This window comes from Doryrhamphus excisus, linkage group LG15, assembly GCF_037039965.1.
Source record: "Doryrhamphus excisus strain RoL-2023G ecotype Guam linkage group LG15, RoL_Dexc_Guam_v1.1, whole genome shotgun sequence".
Taxonomy (NCBI): Eukaryota; Metazoa; Chordata; class Actinopteri; order Syngnathiformes; family Syngnathidae; genus Doryrhamphus; species Doryrhamphus excisus.
The window spans coordinates 1,681,603-1,703,638 of record NC_136371.1 but is presented as its reverse complement, the minus strand read 5'-3'; the positions used below and the strand labels follow the sequence as shown (position 1 = coordinate 1,703,638).

At 39.8% G+C, this 22,036-nt stretch overlaps 1 protein-coding gene across 2 annotated transcripts; it reads left to right on the top strand.

Moving 5' to 3' along the window:
* On the top strand, positions 1-21,989 carry ift122 (intraflagellar transport 122 homolog (Chlamydomonas)). 2 transcript variants are annotated; one of them, XM_078796956.1, is made up of 29 exons: positions 1-365; positions 875-941; positions 1,016-1,100; positions 1,184-1,262; positions 1,353-1,429; positions 1,523-1,589; positions 1,678-1,824; positions 3,698-3,773; positions 4,534-4,725; positions 5,036-5,174; positions 7,052-7,254; positions 7,918-8,055; positions 8,160-8,324; positions 8,428-8,625; positions 9,575-9,715; positions 9,874-9,927; positions 10,174-10,335; positions 10,862-11,028; positions 12,415-12,586; positions 13,990-14,092; positions 15,933-16,073; positions 16,178-16,275; positions 17,727-17,830; positions 18,925-19,090; positions 19,252-19,366; positions 19,437-19,562; positions 21,036-21,112; positions 21,244-21,405; positions 21,507-21,989. In XM_078796956.1, exons 1-29 carry the CDS (start codon positions 322-324, stop codon positions 21,591-21,593), a joined length of 3,552 nt encoding a protein of 1,183 aa, XP_078653082.1. In that variant the 5' UTR covers positions 1-321; the 3' UTR covers positions 21,594-21,989. The 2 variants fall into 2 exon arrangements, with proteins under 2 accessions (XP_078653082.1, XP_057908611.2); XM_058052628.2 differs by having other exon boundaries at positions 3-365; positions 21,241-21,405; positions 21,507-21,987.
* Positions 21,990-22,036: the final 47 nt, after the last annotated feature.

The window sequence follows — 22,036 nt, the reverse complement described above, 5'->3', positions numbered from 1 at the left end:
TACGACGGTATCAACGCATGGGGGCGGGAAGTCTACAGTAAAATGCCGCAAATTCATTTGACAAACATTACTTTGCAAAAAAAATGCAACGCAAGGCAGCGACACATTCCACTTAAATAACCAATTGAAGCATTAAATCATTTGTACGATAATCTATTTGTCGGCTTAACATCTCACTGCTAGCAAAGTTAGCTTTAACGTCGCAAGCAGGAAGTCCAATCCGAGTCTGCGCGGTCAGAGCGAGCAATGACAACAAGCACCAAGATGAGAACCTGATCAGGCAAAACAACCTGTTGATTAAAAAAATATACCTGTCAAGAAATGAGAGCCGTTCTGGTATGGAAAGAAACAACACGTCAACATTGGTAAGCATGTATACGTTTGCGTTTATACTAGCGGTAGGCGGTGTAGTGGGATGCTAGGATACGTGATTAGCAACTGGTTGCTATGTCAACCAGTGTTAGCAAGCTAGCTCACATTTGCACCACACCATACACAACTGGCGATTTTGCTTAAAAATGACACAGACAATGAAACGCCATAGTCGTTTCTAGACCATCTTACATAACTACACAATACTTGTTCCCAACATTATGTTATGTTTGTAACACAACAAGACGTCCAAGCAATGCTAAATTCATAAGCTAACAGGGTTCCAGGATACAGTGAATGAACTCATTTAAATTAGTATCAATTTGGCTGCAATAAACATGATAGATTTTAATTGAAGACTAACATCCCCCTGCCTCTGATTTCTTAAGTTTGTAAAGTAACTATTGAAATTCTATTTCTGCTTGACTCTTGGGTGTTGGGGCCCAAATCACCCCAATTATTTATTTTGGACTGAAGTTGTGATTCCGTGTATTTTTTGCAGTGTTTATGACCTTGCATTCAAACCAGATGGCAGCCAGCTAATTGTTGCAGCAGGCCTACATGTCTTGGTAAGACTTGCTTTACTTATTTAAGGAATGCATTTCAATATTTCTTTCTTACGCCCAAATCATGTTTTTTGTAGGTCTACGATACCTCAGATGGCACTATTATTCAACCTTTAAAAGGACATAAAGATGTAGTCTACTGTGTAGCCTATGCCAAGGATGGTAATAAAAACATTTCCTTTTTTGTATAGTTTTTTTCTCTGTTTAGCCACTGCTATTGTATTTCTAACTACATTTTTTTACAGGTAAAAGATTTGCCTCTGGCTCTGCAGACAAAAGCATTATCATTTGGACATCTAAATTGGAGGGTATTTTAAAGTACACGTAAGTATGAAGTCTGAAGTTACACAGTAGCCACTCATGCACTGTAGAGGTGTTTATAATGTGTATATTAATTGTTTTTGTTATTTATAGACACTATGACTCTATCCAATGTGTTGCCTACAACCCAGTCACTCACCAACTTGCATCGTGTTCCTCTGGTGACTTTGGTAAGTACCTTGAGTGTACCAATGCACTGAGCTTTTTAATTATTATTACATATTATGGATCTGAGAGCATCAGAATACTTGTTCATGTTGTAGGTCTGTGGTCACCAGAGCAAAAGTCAGTGAATAAGCACAAAGTGAGCAGCAAAATAACATGTTGTGGGTGAGTCAACTCTGCCTCAGTTCTTTAATTATTAAATGAAACACAATTTACATTAAAGGGTTTCGCAATTTCATGTTAAAAAAAACAGGTGGACGAATGATGGGCAGTACCTTGCCCTTGGTATGATGAATGGAGTGGTGAGCATTCGGAACAAGAATGGCGAGGAGAAGGTTAAGATTGACCGTTCAGGAAACTCCTCCAGTCCAATCTGGTCCATAGCTTGGAACCCCTCCAAGTTAGTATCACGTTTTGTTGGATTTGATGAAAACATGGTTAGACCCATGTCACTGTAAGTTTGGATTTTTTGTTTTTTCTCACGGTATGCCGATGTCCTCGCACATCCCAAAAAAGTGATGATATGCAAATAATCTCTTGTAAGACTTGACAGAGGAACACAGTTTCACTCTTCTGTAACTTTATTGCTGACCTTAATACGCCAACGTTTCAACACAGTAGCAAGGTTCATAGCATCAACACATCAACTTCATTATTATCAACCAATCACGGTCACAGTAATCGAGGTGCCCTCACAGGAGGCTCAGGAGGTAGAGCAGGTCGTCCAGAAAGGTTGGTAGTTTGATCCTTGCTCCCTCAACCCAGACACTTTAACCACCTTACCTCCAATGCTGCTTGTGCCGGTTGGAGAAGCCGTAGGCCGTAGCTGCCACATTGCCGTCAGTAAAATGTAAATTAGCGCCACCGGCGTGTGACTGAGTAATGAATAATGGGTTTACTTCACTGTGAAGTGCTTTGGGCACCTTGAAAAGTTCTACATAAAATCACAATTGTATTTATAATATTGAAGTATTTCAATTCCTATTCTGTGCAACTTGCATGACACAATATTCCGTAAAAGTAACAATACATGGATTTTGGTCAAAATTGACATTTTTCTTTTTTTTTTATTTTTTAAAAGGAACCAGTTCGTGCACCGGCACTGTTTCACTGGTATCATATCAAATGAATCATACCCATCCATAGTTAGGATGCTCAAAATTGTCCATAGGTGTCTATGTGTGTCCTGGAATTGACTAGTCATCAGTTGAGGGTGTACGGCCTTTCTTGGCCAGTAGGGGGCAGCTGCTAACCATAGGACACTCACTATATTACACTCATCAAAAATCTAAACATAAGTGAGCTGAAGTCATATATCTGAGTTTATGTGTTCACAAAGGGCCTATCTCTGTCCAATAATGTTTATAAATCTGTCTAAATTTGTGTAAGCAAGCCTTTGTCATTCATGATTTATAAGCTAGCCACCTCACAGGTGTTGCATGTCAGGATGCTGATGAGACAGCATGATCACTGCACAGGTGTGTCTGATGTTGGTCGCAATAAAATACAATATACTAATATGCATATTCAAGCAAATTGTACATACTATTTTTTGGCCAAATTAAAAATTTTCATGCCTAAAAATTGATAAATGCTGTAAAATACAAATGCAGTATGCTAGTACAGTACAGCTAAAAAAAAATAGAATATCATGAAAAAGTCACTCTTTGTTGTCACTCATTTCAGAATGGGAAACCCATGGAATTTAAAGTCAGACTTATTAATAAAAAATCTAAATTATTAAGATTCATAAAAAGGTTATAAAAAAACTGTCAGGATTGGGATAGGCTCCAGCACACCCTCGCGATGATAAGCGGTAAACATTCATTCATTTTCTACCACTTTTTCCTCACGAGGGTGGTGGGGGTGCTGGAGCCTATCCCAGCTGTCTTCGGGCGAGTACACCCTAGATTGGTCGCCAGCCAATCACAGGGCACATATAGACAAACAACCATTCACACTCACATTCATACCTATGGACAATTTGAAGTCGCCAATTAGCCTAGCATGTTTTTGGAATGTGGGAGGAAACCGGAGTACCCGGGGAGTGCACGGGGAGAACATGCAAACTCCGAGGGTGGAATTGAACCTTGGTCTCCTAGCTGTGAGGTCTGCGCACTAACCACTAGACCGCCGTGCCGCCCAAGCGGTAAACAATGAATGTCTGCACAATCAGCACCCTTCTCAGTGAATGTAGTATACTACAATATGTACTCACTATAGTATTTCTAGTATAATAAAGCCTGAATAATTTTTGTCTTGTATTTTTCAAGGGATGAGCAACATGACATTCTGGCCGTTGCCGACTGGGGTCAGAAGCTTTCCTTCTATCAACTCAGTGGAAAGCAGGTGATCATCCCAAGTAACTTTTACATCCACATTTACATATTGATACAGTACTGTACAGTACCATGTTATGGAAGAAAATGACTAAAATGATATGGTCTCATTGGTTTGAATGGAAACAGACTGACTGGGATTAATGGTGTTTTAGATAACCACAAGCCTCCTGAATGAATGTGCTGTGACATGCTTTACGTCATGTTGTCCAAAATACACACATGCTTATTTTTTGTCTTAAATCAAATGGTCTGGATTTTATTATTTAGTATTACAGCCCCTACATTGTATTGGCTACGACCCCGCTATGATTTAACGGCCCCTTGCTGTTTCTCCTTCCTCTTAAACGCCCCGTGGACAGCTCCATTATTGTGCACAAATATGCACTGTTCATTACTCTCCCTTTATGCCACAGGCCGATATATACTGTCATTGGCCTACTTATTTATTTTTTTCCACTGAACATTCAGCTTTGATTACAAAGCCAGGAATTGTGTACAAAGAATGAGAATCATCTGTGTGTCGTCAGGCTGTTTTTTTTTCCACAGAGAGAAGAAACAGATGTGTCAAGGTGTGTAATTAACATGAAGTTGTGCACATGGACTATGAATACTATGACAGGAGCAACCTTCAAACACAGCACAACACAACTTCTTTTTTTTGCCAACTCATAAAATCAGTGGGAAATGTTGGCCGGGGGTGGGGGGGGGCAATAAATAAGAAGGATGCATTTTCAAATCTCATTCTTGTCTCTTTTTGTGTCTCTTAGATTGGAAAGGACAGGAGTCTCAGTTACGACCCGTGTTGTGTCAGTTACTTCTCGAAGGGCGAGTACATCGTCATGGGCGGCGCCGACAAACAGGCCTCCCTCTACACCAAAGATGGTGTGCGACTGGGGGTCATCGGAGAGCAGAATTCCAGGGTGTGCACGTGCCGGGTCAAGCCTGACTCCAACTTTGTGGTGCGTTTGCTGCTTACACGTCTATTTCCATGCCTGCATTCAAATGTGTAGTAATCATTTATTTGAGAAATATTCTGACACCTCTTAAATACACTCATTTTATTTTAAGTCATTTTATTTCTTACTAACACCTTTACAGCTTTCCTTCCACTATATTTAACCGTAAGTGATGAGGCAAGAGAAAATGGGTTGCTAAAGGTTTCACTTCTTCTTTGTGGATGTTCCAGCCACAGGAACATTTTCCCACTCTCGCAGTCTTTTCTTAGAGGTGTTAATAAGATGCACTGCTACATTGTTTTCTCTTCTATAGGTGATTGGCTGCCAAGATGGGACAATTGCCTGCTACCAGCTTAACTTCAGTACAGTTCACGGCCTCTACAAGGATCGCTATGCCTACAGAGACAACATGACTGATGTCATTGTCCAGCACCTCATCACCGAAGGAAAAGGTGTGCTTTTGTTGTAGCCACCAAGTATTATATGACTGAACAGTTCATGTATAGAGGCTGTAAATGTTTTGTTAACAAAACTATAAAACAGGGGTCTCAAACTCAATTTACTTGGGGGGCCACTGGAGACTGGGCTGCTTCAGGTTCCCCCCCCCAAAAAAACCCATTTATTAAAAACAAAAAATGTAAAAAACTTTGCTTTGGTTCCAATTTTCTACAAGAAAAGCTCTGATAAAACATTCCACTGTTCTCAAATATCTTACTTTTTATTTTTCCACACAAAATAAGATGAAAAATAAATAAATAAATCAATCGGTAATAAATAAATATAATAATAATAATAAAACGGCAAATAATAAAAACTTAAGAAAGCACATATAGTTGGTGGGTAGACAAATTATTTTTTCAGATTAAAATGAACAAAGCATTATTAGAGCCCTGTAGTCATGACAAAACATGACTATAGTCACATTTATACTCTTTTTTTTTTTATTTTCAACATATTGCGAAACTGCAGGGTCTTGAGACACATGCTAACTCGCAAACTAGAGAGCTAGCAACCTAAACGGTAGCCTTCAAGTTATTTCCTTTAAACTTAAATAGCCAAAAACTTACCACTTCCACACGGATAGGGAGGATAACTATTAACAGTTATTTAACCTTTAACATGAACATTAATCAAACGTAATCATTTTTTCTGGGTACATGATACCATACAGCATCCATATCAAACTTGCGCGGGCCGCACTAACATTAAACTTTCATATCAAGGCGGGGGCCTCAAACTATTGTCCTGCGGGCCACATTTGGCCGGCGAGCTGCGTGTTTGAGACCCCTGCTATAAAAATGTGTGCCATTTTAAAACATGTGAACCTGCATATCTAATACTAGTACACAGGGCTGGGCGATATGGACCAAAACTAATATCCCGACATATTTCGGTGTATTCTTTTCAATTAACTGAATTTCGACAAAAGTCAAAGCCAAATATGTATGCAAAGTTTTATTAAAATGTAAACAATATTAGAGCCACCAAAATAGCCACTGAGATATCTTTTCAGAATAAATATAGAAAAATTTAAATATATTGTTCAATCTAATAAGATAAGATAAGAAATGCCTTTATTCGTCCCTCAGTGGGGAAATTTGCATTGCACAGCAGCAAGAGTACAGAATCAGTTAAGCAGTACAAAATACACAATATAGAAAAATAAACAATATAAACAACCCAAGTATTAAAAAATCAACAGTTTTTCCCAGAGTTATATACAAATACAGTATGCAGATAATATGAAACGAGATGAGATATATGACCAGTCTATACACTGAGATCTTGCTAGTGAGTTAATATGAGGCATTATGGAAATACTTAGTATATTGCATTTAGAGCCTTAATATTGCACATGGACGTTTATCAGATATTGCATAGTGAGTGAATGGAGTCTGGAGTAACTGTACTGAATGTAAAAAAACAAAGTATTGCACAGATATACATAAGGGGTTGGTATGGCACAAAACAATAAGGAAGTAAAAAATAAAGCATTATTAAACACTAAAAACCGCTGCAGTAGACAAGGAGCTGTCGTAACTAGCTTGCACTCGGGCGGCGCCATCTTGAAACTTCCGTATCAAATCCAGTCTATATTGATATGAACGATATGCATGTTTTTGATATCGTGCTTAACAGAAATGTCGATATGTGTCGCCCAGCTCTACTAGTACAGTATACAGTATATTTTTTTGTAAAAGATCCATTGCAGTAGTGCATGTAATATTTCCCTCTGTGAAAAGTAGCATGACACCGTTGGATTTACTCAACAGTGTAAAAACCTGACCTCCAAATATCCACTCTCTCCCTCTGTTGTGTTCCCCTTCAGTGAGGATTAGGTGTGGCGAGCTGGTGAAGAAAATCGCCATCTACAAAAACCGCCTTGCCATCCAGCTGCCAGAGAAGATTATTATCTACGAGCTGTTCTCAGAAGATTCCTCAGACATGCGCTACCGCATCAAAGAGAAGATTTGCAAGAAATTTGATTGCAACTTGCTAGTGGTCTGCTCCAATCACATTGTCCTGTGCCAGGTTAGGAAGACCTTTTTCATCATAGAAAACTTACATACACCTTCATTCTCAACACATCTTCAGGCTTCTTGAGACTTTGGTAGACGCTGGATGTAGGATGCAGAGTGGGAGTCAGTGTTCAATCATTCAGTATGAGCCCAGAGAGAGAGAAAAAAAAAACATGGACTTGTATGTTTCTTAAATGTTCTACAGACCATGTCGCTCTACTACTCTCAATTCTCTTAAACTCGATAAAGTAAGTCATTTGACTGAAAGAAAAGGGCCATATGGTGGTGATCCGGTGCACGCCTCTGTTTCTTGTCCCCCTGTTTGACAGACACTGATAGGGAGGAGGAGCTGCCATAACACACAGGTTATTTCCTTTTAAATCTGCCTGCGTGTGACAGAGATCTTTCAGATCTTCCTCAAATAGGCATGCTCATGTTTCATCCTTCAGACAGCTTTTACACAGTCACAATGGAGTGTGTCCATATGGGATGTGGGCCTCTCTGTCAAAGAAAATCTTTGTTCATGTTTGCAGCATCCTGTTTGTACTACTTGCTGTAAAAAAGAACAGTCTTAAGATTTGTTAAGTGTTGCTCAATGCCATGAAAAATGACGCATAAAGGAAATAAAGCAGTTTTTTTAAGCAATTGAAGCACTTCAAACTGTTCTGTTTTGCAGGAGAAGAGACTGCAGTGTCTGTCCTTTTCCAGTGTTAAAGAGAAAGAATGGGTGATGGAGTCTCTCATTCGCTACATCAAAGTGATCGGTGGTCCGCCGGGCAGAGAAGGCCTCCTGGTTGGGTTAAAAAACGGAGCGGTGAGTAGTCCGAGATAATGAAACAGATCATTTCCCACAATACCGATTGAGCACGCAATGATGCACCGGATACGCTGTTTAAACTACATTGTGTTCTTCTGTAGATCTTAAAGATTTTTGTAGACAATCCATTTCCCATTACGCTGCTGAAGTTGTCAACATCTGTGAGATGCCTGGATATGAGTGCCTCGAGAAAAAAACTGGCTGTGGTCGACGAGCACAATACTCTCCTGGTCTACGACATTAACACCAAAGAACTGCTTTTTCAGGTCACTAAGCAGAGATTTTGTCAAGGCAGCGGTTCTCCATTATTGGAGAATCCACACATTTTCCACAGCTGTGTTGCTAATTTATTTTTTGCTTTTCCCCCAGGAGCCTAATGCTAACAGCGTAGCCTGGAATACTCAGTGTGAGGTCATGCTGTGCTTCTCCGGCAACGGCTACCTTAACATCAAGGCTAGTAACTTCCCTGTACACCAGCAGAAGATGCAAGGTTTCATGGTTGGCTTCAATGGCTCCAAAATCTTCTGTCTCCACGTCTATTCCATGTCTGCTGTGGAGGTACCTCAGGTGGGTATGTCAGCGTGGTAGCAATTAGTCGATACAGCAAACATATGCTAAAGCTAAAGGACAATTTGTGATATAAATTTGAGAAAAACAAGAATAACACTATCAGAACAATATTAAGCAGGGGTCTCAAACATGCGGTCCGCGGGCCAAATGTGACCCGCAGGACACTAGTTTGAGGCCCCCGCCTTGATATGAAAGTTTAATGTTAGTGCGGCCCGCGCAAGTTTGATATGGATGCTGTATGGTATCATGTACCCAGAAAAAATTATTACGTTTGAGTAATGTTCATGTTAAAGGTTAAATAACTGTTAATAGTTATCCTCCCTATCCATGTGGAAGTGGTAGGTTTTTGGCTATTTAAGTTTAAAGGAAATAACTTGAAGGCTACCGTTTAGGTCGCTAGCTCTCTAGTTTGCGAGTTAGCATGTGTCTCAAGACCCTGCAGTTGCGCAATATGTTGTAAATAAGAAGAGTATAAATGTGACTATAGTCGTGTTTTGTCATGTCTACAGGGCTCTAATAATGCTTTGTTCATTTTAATCTGAAAAAAATAATTTGTCTACCCACCAACTATATGTGCTTTCTTAAGTTTTTATTATTTGCCGTTTTATTATTATTATATTTATTTATTTATTACTAATTGATTGATTTTCTTTATTCTTGGTTCATTTATTTTTAATCTTATTTTGTGTGGAAAAATAAAACGTAAGATATTTGAGAATAGTGGAATGTTTTATCAGAGCTTTTCTTGTAGAAAATTGGAACCAAAGCAAAGTTTTTTTTTTTGTTTTTAATAAATGCGTTGTTTTTTTTTTTTGAAAACCTGATGCAGCCCAGTCTCACCCAGACCCGAGCTCCAGTGGCCCCCAAGTAAATTGAGTTTGAGACCCCTGACATTAAGTGTATGGTGCTGACCCCTTCTTGTTATTATCTTTCTAAATGTTTCCAGTCAGCACCCATGTACCAGTATCTGGAGAGGAAGATGTTTAAGGAGGCCCACCAGATCGCCTGTTTAGGTGTGACAGACAGCGATTGGAGGGATTTGGCTACAGAAGCTCTAGAGGGTCTTGATTTTGACATTGCTAAGAAGGCAAGTAACACACACACACACACACGTTTCATGCTGTATGTGACTGACGCAAGGATTAACCTGCAGTTCAATATTTGAGTCATATTTTTCTTCATGTACTGTAATAGCAGTTTCCCTGGGGGCTTTCCTAAATCAGCTCTCATCTTTCTCCCATACAGGCCTTTATTAGAATACAAGACCTACGCTACCTGGAGCTCATTAATAGTATTGAGGTAAAAGTCACTTTTATATTCTGTAAGGTCATTTCCTAGCCAAAATTGACATCATTACATTACACAATTTTTATTTGGATGTGAGCTAATTGTACGGAGATTCAAATTGTGTGCGTTTAAAGGAAGTCCAACATTGGAGTCACTTGTATCTTTGCAGTGTATTTCTATATAGGTCATGAATGCATGTCAGCGTGGACGTACGTATCTCTGCACTAGCGCTTGGATGTGTGTTGTCTGATTTTGTAGGCCAGGAAGAAACGGGGAGAAAACGACAACGACTTGTTCCTGGCAGACATCTACGCCTACCAAGGGAAATTCCACGAGGCGGCCAAGCTCTACAAGCGTACCGGTCAGGAACCCAAAGCCTTGAGCATGTACACTGACCTGCGCATGTTCGAGTATGCAAAGGTGATTGTCAGTGATTGATCCTAAAGACAGACAATGTGCACAAATGATGACTTTGCCAGAAGAGTTTTAGTTGTACGGAAGGTATTTCATTGTAATTATTTTCAGGTGCAGTTATGTCATGCTAAAAGCTTCAATTTTGCCTGTAGTCTCTTCATACATCACTGAAATCTCCACATAAATCTTATTTTTTGTGTTTTTAATTCACCCAAAGACTTTGATCTTCACCAGCTCATTTGTATTGCCTAAGCAGGTGACATAGACATGTATTTTTTTGTGTATTTTTTTGACCGTGTATCCGATTGTACGTATATTTGATGTGGCTGGGCGCCCATCTGCTCCGAGAGGTTATATATTTTAAGTAGGATGCACACCGGAACCGTAGGATCCCCAGATGCCTACTATTCCTGTCTCGGATTTGACCTTCATGTGTCTTGTCAAAACGGGACAAAGCATTCCAATTTCCACTTTAACCATGACACACGTTCAGCCATCTTCTATATTACAGTATTTCTTTTCCATTTTACAGGACTATGTCGGTGCAGCAGACCCTAAGACCTCTCGAATACTGATGGCCAAGCAGGCAGACTGGGCCAAGTGCAGCAAGGAACCTCAGGTGGCAGCCGAGATGTACATCTCAGCCGGGGAGAATCTCAAAGCCATTGATGTTTTAGGAGAGCACGGCTGGGGAGACATGTAGGTGCCGGCCTTTTTAGTTTTGGGACTGCACACAACACATTGATACCTACAGTACAAACAGAAAAAAACACTGTCAATGTTTTGTTTCTGCTATACCGTACACTTTTTCAGTGCTTTGCTTTCAGTTTTCCACAAGAAAAGCTCTGATAAAACATTCCGCTGTTCTCAAATATCTTCATTTTTATTTAATTCATGAAATAAGAAACACATATATAAACTAATAAAAATAAAGAAAATAGATCAATCAATCAATAATAAATAAATAAAATAATAGCAAATAAAAAAGAAACCACATATCGTTGGTGGGTTTTTCACATTCAAATTAACACTATTAACATTTATTTAACCTTTTAACATGAACATTAATGAAAATTAACCATTTTACACAATTAGCAGGTTAGCATCGTTACATCTAGGAAACTGGTGTGCACACAACTTTAAGCTGTCATTTCTGGGTACATGATACCATACGGCACCCATGTCAAACTCGCACATTAAACTTTCATATCAAGGTGGGGGCCTCAAACTAGCATCCCGGGGGCCGCATTTGGCCCGCGGGCTGCGAGTTTGAGACCCCTGGTCTAAAGGATGTACAAATGATGCATGACTGAGGATCATCTGATTCGATTTTTGGTTGTCAAAGGTCGAGCTCACTGGGAGGGCTGCAATCGATTTTTGGGCCAGAATGGCAAAATGTTCACAAGAATAATCAAGTGATGACATTTTATATAAAAATATAGCCAGGCTATTGACAGTGCGGCATCATAATATTCTACAAAAAAACACTTTAGTACCAGCTCACTCTGTAATGTGATGAAGTTCTATTGCAGTGAATAATAAATGAGCATACTTACATACAATCATACAATAATATTACATTTTGAAATGTTAGCCAGAAAGGACTCTGTACCTTTCCATTACAGCTTGAACAGAAGTAGCTGTTATTGACAAATAACAACGGGTCATATCTAAATATAGCTGTTGATCTCCAGCTTTCCTCTTTTTTTTAGCCAAAAAACTACACTATATTGCATATATTTTTACTACTTTCTGCAATTTCTACTAGCTTTCACTCGTACATGCAGAGCATTGAAAAAGCCAAATGTGAGCAATTTGAATAGCCATTGTATGTGGGCTCCCATAAGATCGCCCCGCCCACTCATTGTGCTGCATGGACTTGTGAGTTTCCACCAGTGGGTCAGCATAACAAACGCAGTTTGTTTTATTGTAATTAAAACAACAAACCGACCCACAACCACATTACAATCAGCCAGTGATCACAATCATTTTGTCATCATGAATATACAGTACTTCCGACCACAAAATCATGGTTTATCTGTCTAATCCCCCTATCCCCCCGCCCCCTCCTCTACTTTTATCCAGGCTGATAGACTTGGCTCGTAAGCTGGACAAGGCTGAACGAGAACCACTGGCGAAATGCGCTTTCTATTTTAAGAAGCTGAAGCACCACGGCTATGCCTCTGAGACTTATTCCAAGATGGGGGACTTGCAGGCCTTGGTGCAGCTGCACGTGGAAACCCAGCACTGGGAGGAGGTCTGACACATTTTTTTTTTCTCACAGGAGGCATACAGTAGTACCTGCTGAGCTCATCATTGCGTATGCAGCCTTTAGCCATTCATATGTTGTCAGGCACATGTACACAACAAGAAATAATATATGGTCATGTTTCTTGAAAAGGAAGCTGAATTTTAACATAAGACAAATTCACCTTTTATGCTGCTGACAGGCACAGTGGTCGAGTGGTTAGCGCGCAGACCTCACAGCTTCAGGTTCAATTCCACCCTCGGCCATCTCTGTGTGGAGTTTGCATGTTCCCCCGTGCATGCGTGGGTTTTCTCCGGGGACTCCGGTTTCCTCCCACATTCCAAAAACATGCTAGGTTAATTAGCCACTCCAAATTGTCCATAGGTATGAATGTGAGTGTGAATGGTTGTTTGTCTATATGTGCCCTGTGATTGGCTGGTGACCAGTCCAGGGTGTACCCCGCCTCTCGCCCGAAGACAGCTGGGATAGGCTCCAGCACAAAAAGCGGTAGAAAATGAATGAATGAATGAATGCTGCTGACAAATTGAGACCATGCTCACACTCCAGATTTAGTCATTCAGCTTGGAGTTTTATGAATCCACACCCACATGATGATTTGAAAAGCATACCGCAACATTGTAGTACACAGTCTAAGTATCATCATCTTGTTCTGTTCTGCTTCTAATCACATTTCGCCATCAGAGCAGATGCTGCTTTAATGGAAATACTTCATCTTTTGTCATTAATGGTGAGACACATAGTTGATTTGCATGCTGAAACAGATCAGCCAAGAACAGCGTCAAACTGTTCTGCAAGGGTCCTACTATTTGATCCTCAATGACAAAAAGTAAGGAATTTACTATTTATTAGAGGACTGTTTTATATCTTTCACTGTGGGAGGTGGAGCCAGACAGGACAAAGCACAGAGGGAGTTTCAGCATGGCCCATATGGAAGATATTGACTCTTTGCTAAAACGAGGAATTTCTTCAGACAACCTTGGGCTTACAACTTTGGAACACCCGCTCTCCCCTTTTATTATATGGATAAACTGATTTGTGTTTTTTGGCTGTGGTTTTTCCCTACGAGATATTTAGACTCATTAGTCGCTGTCAGACCACAAACATATCCTTCGTACCGCGTCATCCAACAGCACAGGAGGTGTAATTGCACTTCTAATTAAGCGTGAAATCCACTGAGCTTACATTCTTTATTTTCAGCTAATTAATAATTGCTGCAGCCATATTTTGACTGGGGATATTCTGTAATCTTTCAGTCCCTAAATGGCCACAAGTACCCTGGTCGTAACATCTTACACTAAATGTTTGAATTTTCAGGACCGCCAGTAAGTACTGTCAGAGTTTCAAATTATCATAACTAAAATCTGCGCTCCTGTTTTTTATTTGTTATTCAGGCCTTCTCATTGGCAGAGAAGCATCCCCAGTTTAAAAACGATGTCTTCGTGCCTTATGCTCAGTGGTTGGCCGAGAATGACCGCTTTGAGGAGGCGCAAAAAGGTGAGTTTGCTCTTTCTGGTGTCCCGTGTAAACGTGAAAGTGAAGCAACCAATGTTTACACATGAGGCAATCACAAAGCCCGAATGGACTGTTTTCATTGGTTTTACAAAATGGTGTGCATCCACTGCAATACAGAGTGGTAGCTGTGTAGCTGTGTATTGCTTCACCTGGTAGCTGAATGGCATGCATACATGGTTCTAATCACAGGGCCTCTGAAGCTGCTCTGACGATGATTACCAACTGTACCTATCTTTATAATCAGCTCATAGATTTATAATTATGATCTCAGCAGGCATATTTCCTCTTGTACATAATCTTCCTTCACCCATCTCTTGGAATACATGACTGAGCTGGTGTGATTGTTGTGGAGCCTGCCGACAGTCCCGCATGTTGCATTTTGCTGATTTTGTGTACTTTACAGAGGAAGTGATGCCGTTTTTGAGTCACGACTGATTGTAATTAAGTTTGAGTCTCTGGTCTTTCACCTCACCGCAGTTCGCATAGTTAGGGACCTCACATGCAAATCAATGTTTACATTTATTTAAAAAAACATGCATTCACCGACCAAAGGTAATCATTCATGTTTTTACATGCATGGAATGTAGCTTTTATTTCCACACTCTGTGGCTTTTACGGTCTTGTATGGTGGAACTGTTGCCTTAAATCAGGGGTCTCAAACTCAATTTACTTGGGGGGCCACTGGAGCTCGGGTGTGGGCGAGACTGGGCCGCATCAGGTTTTCCAAAAAAAAAAAAAAAAAAAAAAAAAAATGCATTCATTAAAAACAGAAAAATGAATAAACTTTGCTTTGGTTTCGATTTTCTACAAGAAAAGCTCGGATAAAACATTCCACTGTTCTCAAATATCTTAATTTTAATTTTTCTGCACAAAATAAGATGAAAAATAAACAAATCAAGAAATATAAAAAAATATATAATAAAAATAATAAAACTGCAAATAATAAAAACTTAAGAAAGCACATATAGTTGGTGGGTAGACAAATTATTTTTTTCAGATTAAAATGAACAAAGCATTATTAGAGCCCTGTAGACATGACAAAACACGACTATAGTCACATTTATACTCTTTTTATTTACAACATATTGCGCAACTGCAGGGTCTTGAGACACATGCTAACTCGCAAACTAGAGCGCTAGCGACCTAAACGGTAGCCTTCAAGTTATTTCCTTTAAACTTAAATAGCTAAAAACTTACCACTTCCACACGGATAGGGAGGATAACTATTAACAGTTATTTAACCTTCAACATGAACATTACGATTGCATATACGTCGGATGGATGGAGTTGTATGCTACGATTTAGGCATCATAAATACACAATACCTCCACCTCTGTTTTGGATTAATCTGACTCATCAGACCACATGACATTTTTCCATTGCTCCATAGTACCATCCTATGAAAATACATATATCTGTAATCTATCTTTAGTGCTTTTCTGGTGTTGTTTTTACCCAGGTCGTTGGACTGCTAAATAACTGACATTACTCAAGCTGGACCCCCTGCTGTAGTTTTCCAGGCAGACTTGCTGGTGGGCTGTAGCCTTTAAAGCTGCTTCAAATTACCCTCTGATCGGAACACGAAGAATAGAACACATGTTTATTAAGGCTTTAAAGTCTGTTTTCCCCGCTGCCAAATGCCTTTGTGCTGATATATTAGAGTATGTTGGCACTTGTAGTACAACACTACTCGAATGACTCCTTGCACAAACAACCTCAACCCATAAGTAATGAAACGCATTGACGTGCATTCAGTTTGCTACTTTTAAATACGGTAATACTAAATAACAGTCAATACAGTCTTATGTCATTTTGAATGCAGCGTTTCACAAGGCCGGGCGACAGAATGAAGCTGTCAGAGTCTTGGAGCAGCTTACCCAGAACGCAGTGGTGGAGAGGAGGTTCAATGACGCAGGATATTATTACTGGATGCTGTCGATGCAGTGTCTCGACATTGCCAGAGGTGAGGCCTTTACTGTCCTCTTTGACCTTGTAGACAGGAAAGAAAACAAAACCAAAAACTAGTTCTTCACGCATATTTCTGTTTTTTTTTTTTTGGTGAAATAGAAAATGAAGATCAGCGAGACGAAATGCTGAAAAAGTTTGAACATTTTCAAAATCTTGCAGAGCTCTACCACGTCTATCACCCTATTCAGCGCTACACGGTAAGAACATACCAGTACTTTGTACAACATTGTCATGCCTGCCGTTTTAAATTCCATCAGATTAAAGGGACAATCTTATTGAATAGCTGCTTTGTCCTCAGGTTTCTGTTCAGATCTAAACACATCAATGTATGAGAGGAGAGTTCAAATAAACTTTCTGTTTTCTGTGTGGGCTGGGCAAGGTTCCTAGGGTTTCCACAAGGGGTGTCACGAGATCTGGTGAGATTAAAACATGACAAGATTTTTCGTTTGGTGAAAAAAGACAGCTGGAACCCAATCAGACTGTGAACTATGGCTTTACTACTATGAATAATAATACAGTATAACATGGAAGTGCCATGTTGCGCGAGGCAGGATTAGAACGGCATTATGCACCCTTAAGGTCAAGGTCAAATGTATTTATATAGCACTTTTCCAACACACAACTAATAATAAATTGTACAGCTGAAGGTAAAAACGGTGCACAAAGTAATGACACTAATAAAAACAAAAGAAACAATAAATAAAAACAATGCCGTGGTTAACCTGTGTATAAATCTTGCAATTCAAACTACCAGGTGTTGTCAGCATCAGTGAGTGACGTGCGACTGCTGTTGCAATGTTGGATTAAATCTACATTTGATCAAATTTACTTAATATATATTTGTAGAGGTTTGGACTTTTCTGCACCTTTATGATTAATCACCATATAAATTAATAGTTACTGTGGTGACCATAACAAAGTCAACAAAGATGAAGTATTCGCCTGGCAGGCAAGCAGGAGCGAAATGCCGCCTCTGTACTGCCGTGCAATGGAATCTATTTCTGAAAACTGCATAAACCCCTCCACAGTGCAACCCAACCGACGAGCGACAGAACCAAGACGCAATCCTCTGTAGTTTTTATGTCACGTGGTTATGCCTGTCTATTTATAGTGCCACATGGATCATTGAATAGAATGCCAAAATAGTTGTCGATTAGTTCGATATTGGAATAATTCAAAGTCAAATCTGTAGGAACCTTGACCGGAGGAGAGGGAGCGTATCAGATAAACTGAGCGGAAAAAGGAGTGTTCTAAATAAAGACGAATCACAGAGCACTAACATCATTATACTTTTCCAAATGTGCTTCCTGCAAACTTCATGAACTTACATGACAGGCGATTACATGGATAACTATGATTTTGTGAAGAGGTCATTTTCTGAAACTGTCCTGACTGCCATCGCCATGGCTACCAGCTGTGTGATTGATCATAATGACAAAGCTTCCCTCTCTCCTTGAGCACTTTATGGGTGGCCTGGCGTGTGTCACCGTCCACAGTTTGTTGTTACAGCTTTCTGCTTGGCTGTGATCACCCCTCCATTATTGCTGTGATTTGAGCCAGAAACCTCATGCTTCTTTGCAACCTTAGTGATAAAGTGTAGGCTTGTCTTTACTCTATCTTTCATCTATGTCATTGTTTTGGTCTTTAGGATGAGCCATTCAGTTCCCTCATGCCAGAGACGCTGTTCAACATCTGTAGGTTCCTCTTGAGCAACCTCCCCAAGGACAATCCACCACCAGGCATTTTTAAAATGTATCCTTCCCTTTGACAAAGTGGTTCTATTTATATCATCCATACCAGTGTACTTGAGTTAGCCAGATTATAAAGTGTTCTGTTCAGAGAAAGATGGTGATGAAGAGGGGGGGTGGGGGGGTGGCAAGCAGTGGCCCAGGTTGTCTCAACATCAGACTTGATTGCTTAACTTAAATGTGTATTTTCATATCTAAACAATAGACCAGGGGCCACTGGAGCTCGGGTCTGGGTGAGACTGGGCCGCATCAGGTTTTCCAAAAAAAAAAATGCATTTATTTAAAAAAATTATTTTTTTAGAAACTTCGCTTTGGTTCCAATTTTCTACTAGAAAAGCTCTGATAAAACATTCCACTTACTTTTTCCTTTTCTATACAAAATAAGATGAAAAATAAATAAACAAATCAAGAATAAAGAAAATCAATCGATCAGTAATTAATAAATAAATACAATACAATAATAATAATAAAACGGCAAATAATAAAAACTTAAGAAAGCACATATAATTGGTGGGTAGACAAATGATTTTTTTCAGATTAAAATGAACAAAGCATTATTAGAGCCCTGTAGACATGACAAAACACGACTATAGTCACATTTATACTCTTTTTATTTACAACATATTGCGCAACTGCAGGGTCTTGAGACACATGCTAACTCGCAAACTAGAGAGCTAGCGACCTAAACGGTAGCCTTCAAGTTATTTCCTTTAAACTTAAATAGCCAAAAACTTACCACTTCCACACGGATAGGGAGGATAACTATTAACAGTTATTTAGCCTTTAACATGAACATTAATCAAACGTAATAATTTTTTCTGGGTACATGATACCATACAGCATCCATATCAAACTTGTGCGGGCCGCACTAACATTAAACTTTCATATCAAGGCGGGGGCCTCAAACTAGTGTCCTGCGGGCCACATTTGGCCCGCGGGCCGCGTGTTTGAGACCCCTGCTGTAGAGAATGAATTAATGAATGAGTGAATGAATGAGTGTACCTCGACTTCAAATGTTGGCCTTTTTTTAAATCAGGTTTTAATCAGCAGGTTCATCTACACAACCGTCCGCCTTAGTTTCCTTCACCCGACCACAAGCAACACCTTGTACGCTCTGGCGAAGCAAAGTCGAAAACTCGGTGCATATAAGCTGGCCAGGCTTTGCTACGAGAAGCTCCAGAAGTTGTACATTCCCTCTCGCTTCCAGGAGTCCATAGAACTGGACAGCCTCACTATCCGGGCCAAACCATTCCACGACAGCGAGGTGCGTTAAAGACACATTGGTGAACCGCAGCATCACACATCCTCTATTCAAATGCGTTACAGATGTCTTGAATGTGGTTTGAATTCATTTGAAAACATTTCATAGTTTATTATCCCTACAAATGACAGTTTGTTTTGTTTCCCCTTGTATTTATGTTGTAGGAACTGACTGAAGCCTTGATGTGTTACCGCTGCTCCAACAAGCCCCTGCTGAACAACCAGGGCACCGAGTGCCTCAACTGCAAGCAGCCTTTCATTTATTCAGCCTCATCTTATGGTGCGTGGAGTGTAAACACATGTTCACCGTCAGTTTGTGTGTTTAACTTAACAAATGTTTTTGTGTGCAGAGGTGTTGCCGCTAGTGCAGTTCTACTTGGAGGAAGGCATCAGCGACGAGGAGGCTGTGTCTCTTATTGACCTGGAAGTTCCTCACACGGAGCTAACGGATGACCGCTGGCAGCATATGGACAATGGTACACGTTAGCTGTTCATATTCTTGACACTCCATTTTGGGGAGCTTCTATTTCTGCCTTGACACACTCAGACCAATCGCGATTCTTGTGACACTTCTCTTCTAAGAGGCGGGCGGCATAGTCGGCTGTGGCCTCGATTCTGCGTCGGTAGTTAAGCTGTCGTCGCTAAGTCATCTTAGCGCTGGAGCTAATAGGGTTAGCCAGGCTCTCCTGTCTCATCTTAATGACACTAACCCTCTGAGAGCTACAGCCACAGGCCTAGTGGCGGGATTAACCTGCATTAGCCGGCAGACACTCAAGGGCACTAAGGCACTCTGTTGTTGCAGAGGGGCATTGCCAATGACAGAAACAACTGATGTTGCAATTTCAACACATAAGCTCTTTAAAGGCGAGGATTTTACAGTGTACGCTTAATTACAGCAAAATATGACAGAAATATGATAGACAGGGACTATGTTTAACATACAGTCACGTCCACAAGTATTTGGATAATAATAGCAAACTATGTATAATTTATCTGTATACACAACCACAACTGACTTGGGGGGAAGAAAAATCAAGATTTACTTGAAAAATTGCATTTTTCCAGTTAAAAATTATTTTCACTCAAGGGCTCAAATGTATGCGATTCACACCCTAATTCATAAATAATTGAAATGGTTTGTGGGGCCTGTTTCCGTCACTTTTGTCTCATGGCATGAACTCATAATTTATTTGCCTTCAAAAAAAATACAATTATTAAACTATATTTATATTTAGCCATTGGTTTGAAAATTAATTTAATAATAATACATTTTATTTGTATAGCGCTTTTCAAAATACTCAAAGACACTTTACAGAAAATGGAGTTAAATAGCTGGAGCTAGGGCCTGGGCAAGGCTGGGTCGCATCAGGTTTTCCAAAAAAAAAACGACGCATTTATTAAAAACAGAAAAATATACAAACTTTTTCAGTGCTTTGGTTCAGATTTTCTACAATAAAAGCTCTGATAAAACATTCCACTGTTCTCAAATATCTTAATTTTTATTTTTCTACACAAAATATCAAGAATAAAGAAAATCAATCAATCAGTAATAATAAAATAATAAATAATAAAAACTTGTTGCGCAACTGCAGGGTCTTGAGACACATGCTAACTCGCAAACTAGAGAGCTAGCGACCTAAACGGTAGCCTTCAAGTTATTTCCTTTAAACTTAAATAGCCAAAAACTTACCACTTCCACATGGATAGGGAGGATAACTATTAACAGTTATTTAACCTTTAACATGAACATTAATCAAACGTAATAATTTAGTTTTTCTGGGTACATGATACCATACAGCATCCGTATCAAACTTGCGGGGGCCGCACTAACATTAAACTTTCATATCAAGGCGGGGGCCTCAAACTAGTGTCCTGCGGGCCACGTGTTTGAGACCCCTAGTTTACAGTATAACAATATTGCTAATTGTGTTTGACCCGAAACCAATCAGATATACAAGTTTTAAAGATGGATGACGGTTTGGAGGATCCAGTGGAAGACCCCTTCACGCCCAAAATGATCTTTGAGGTAAGTAAGAAGAGAACGTGGACATAAGGCGTTACATATTGCACCAGCTGGTGAGGTTAAAGGATGAGGCTCACAATCGGACATGGATGTGTCGGTGTGTGTGTGTGTGTGTGTGTGTATCCAAACAGCAGGGTGGCTCGCACTTTGTCCCCGTCAAGGTGAATCGTTCTGTGCTGCGTTTCATGAGCAGAAGGGACGTCCTGATCAAACGCTGGCCTGCGCCGCTCCAATGGGAATACTTCCGCTCCCTGCTTCCTGACGTGAGCATCACCATGTGTCCCACCTGCTTCAAGGTACGCCGCTTATAAGACACAACTTAGGCTTCCTTACTTCAGGCTTTCGTTTTATCTCGAAGCATACATACGTCACACTTCCGTTGTCTGATTCTTACCAGATGTTCCACAGCGAAGACTACGAACTGCTTGTGCTTCAGCACAACTGCTGTCCCTTCTGTCGGAGACCCATAGATGAACCAAACTGATCAGTTGGTCTTCAGTCACTGCATTGTCTGCAGATTTGTATTTATTGTCTCAGTATGGTAAATATTATTCCTTCCTATTTCCGAAGGATCACCACTGTAGATTGTACACAATTAGCCAGTTATATTATATCATCAAATGAATTCCATCACTTTAAAGGGAATGTAAATGGATGTCACATTTTTTGTAAGACAAGAACACTATTTTTGATCTATCGTCATACTTTTATTGTACTTGTGTGTTTTTAATCATCGCATTTATCGGTAGAAAACCTGCATTCCTCAGGTGTGTATTCTAGAGCTGTAGCATATGTTTCATAATAGTTTGTTATTTAGTCATGAGAACATATTTTTATATTATTTATATTGTTATCAATAAACAATTTGGAAAGATTTGGCTGATTTTCATGTCATCAACTTGGACATGAATATTTTTAGAGTAAATA

Bases quoted from the DNA above. Each gene is read 5' to 3' on its own strand.
- ift122 (XM_058052628.2), top strand. From the start codon at position 322: ATGAGAGCCGTTCTGGTATGGAAAGAAACAACACGTCAACATTG. The intron at 942-1,015 runs GTAAGACTTGCT...TGTTTTTTGTAG, and splicing joins CAGCAGGCCTACATGTCTTG to GTCTACGATACCTCAGATGG. The intron at 8,626-9,574 runs GTGGGTATGTCA...AAATGTTTCCAG, and splicing joins CTGCTGTGGAGGTACCTCAG to TCAGCACCCATGTACCAGTA.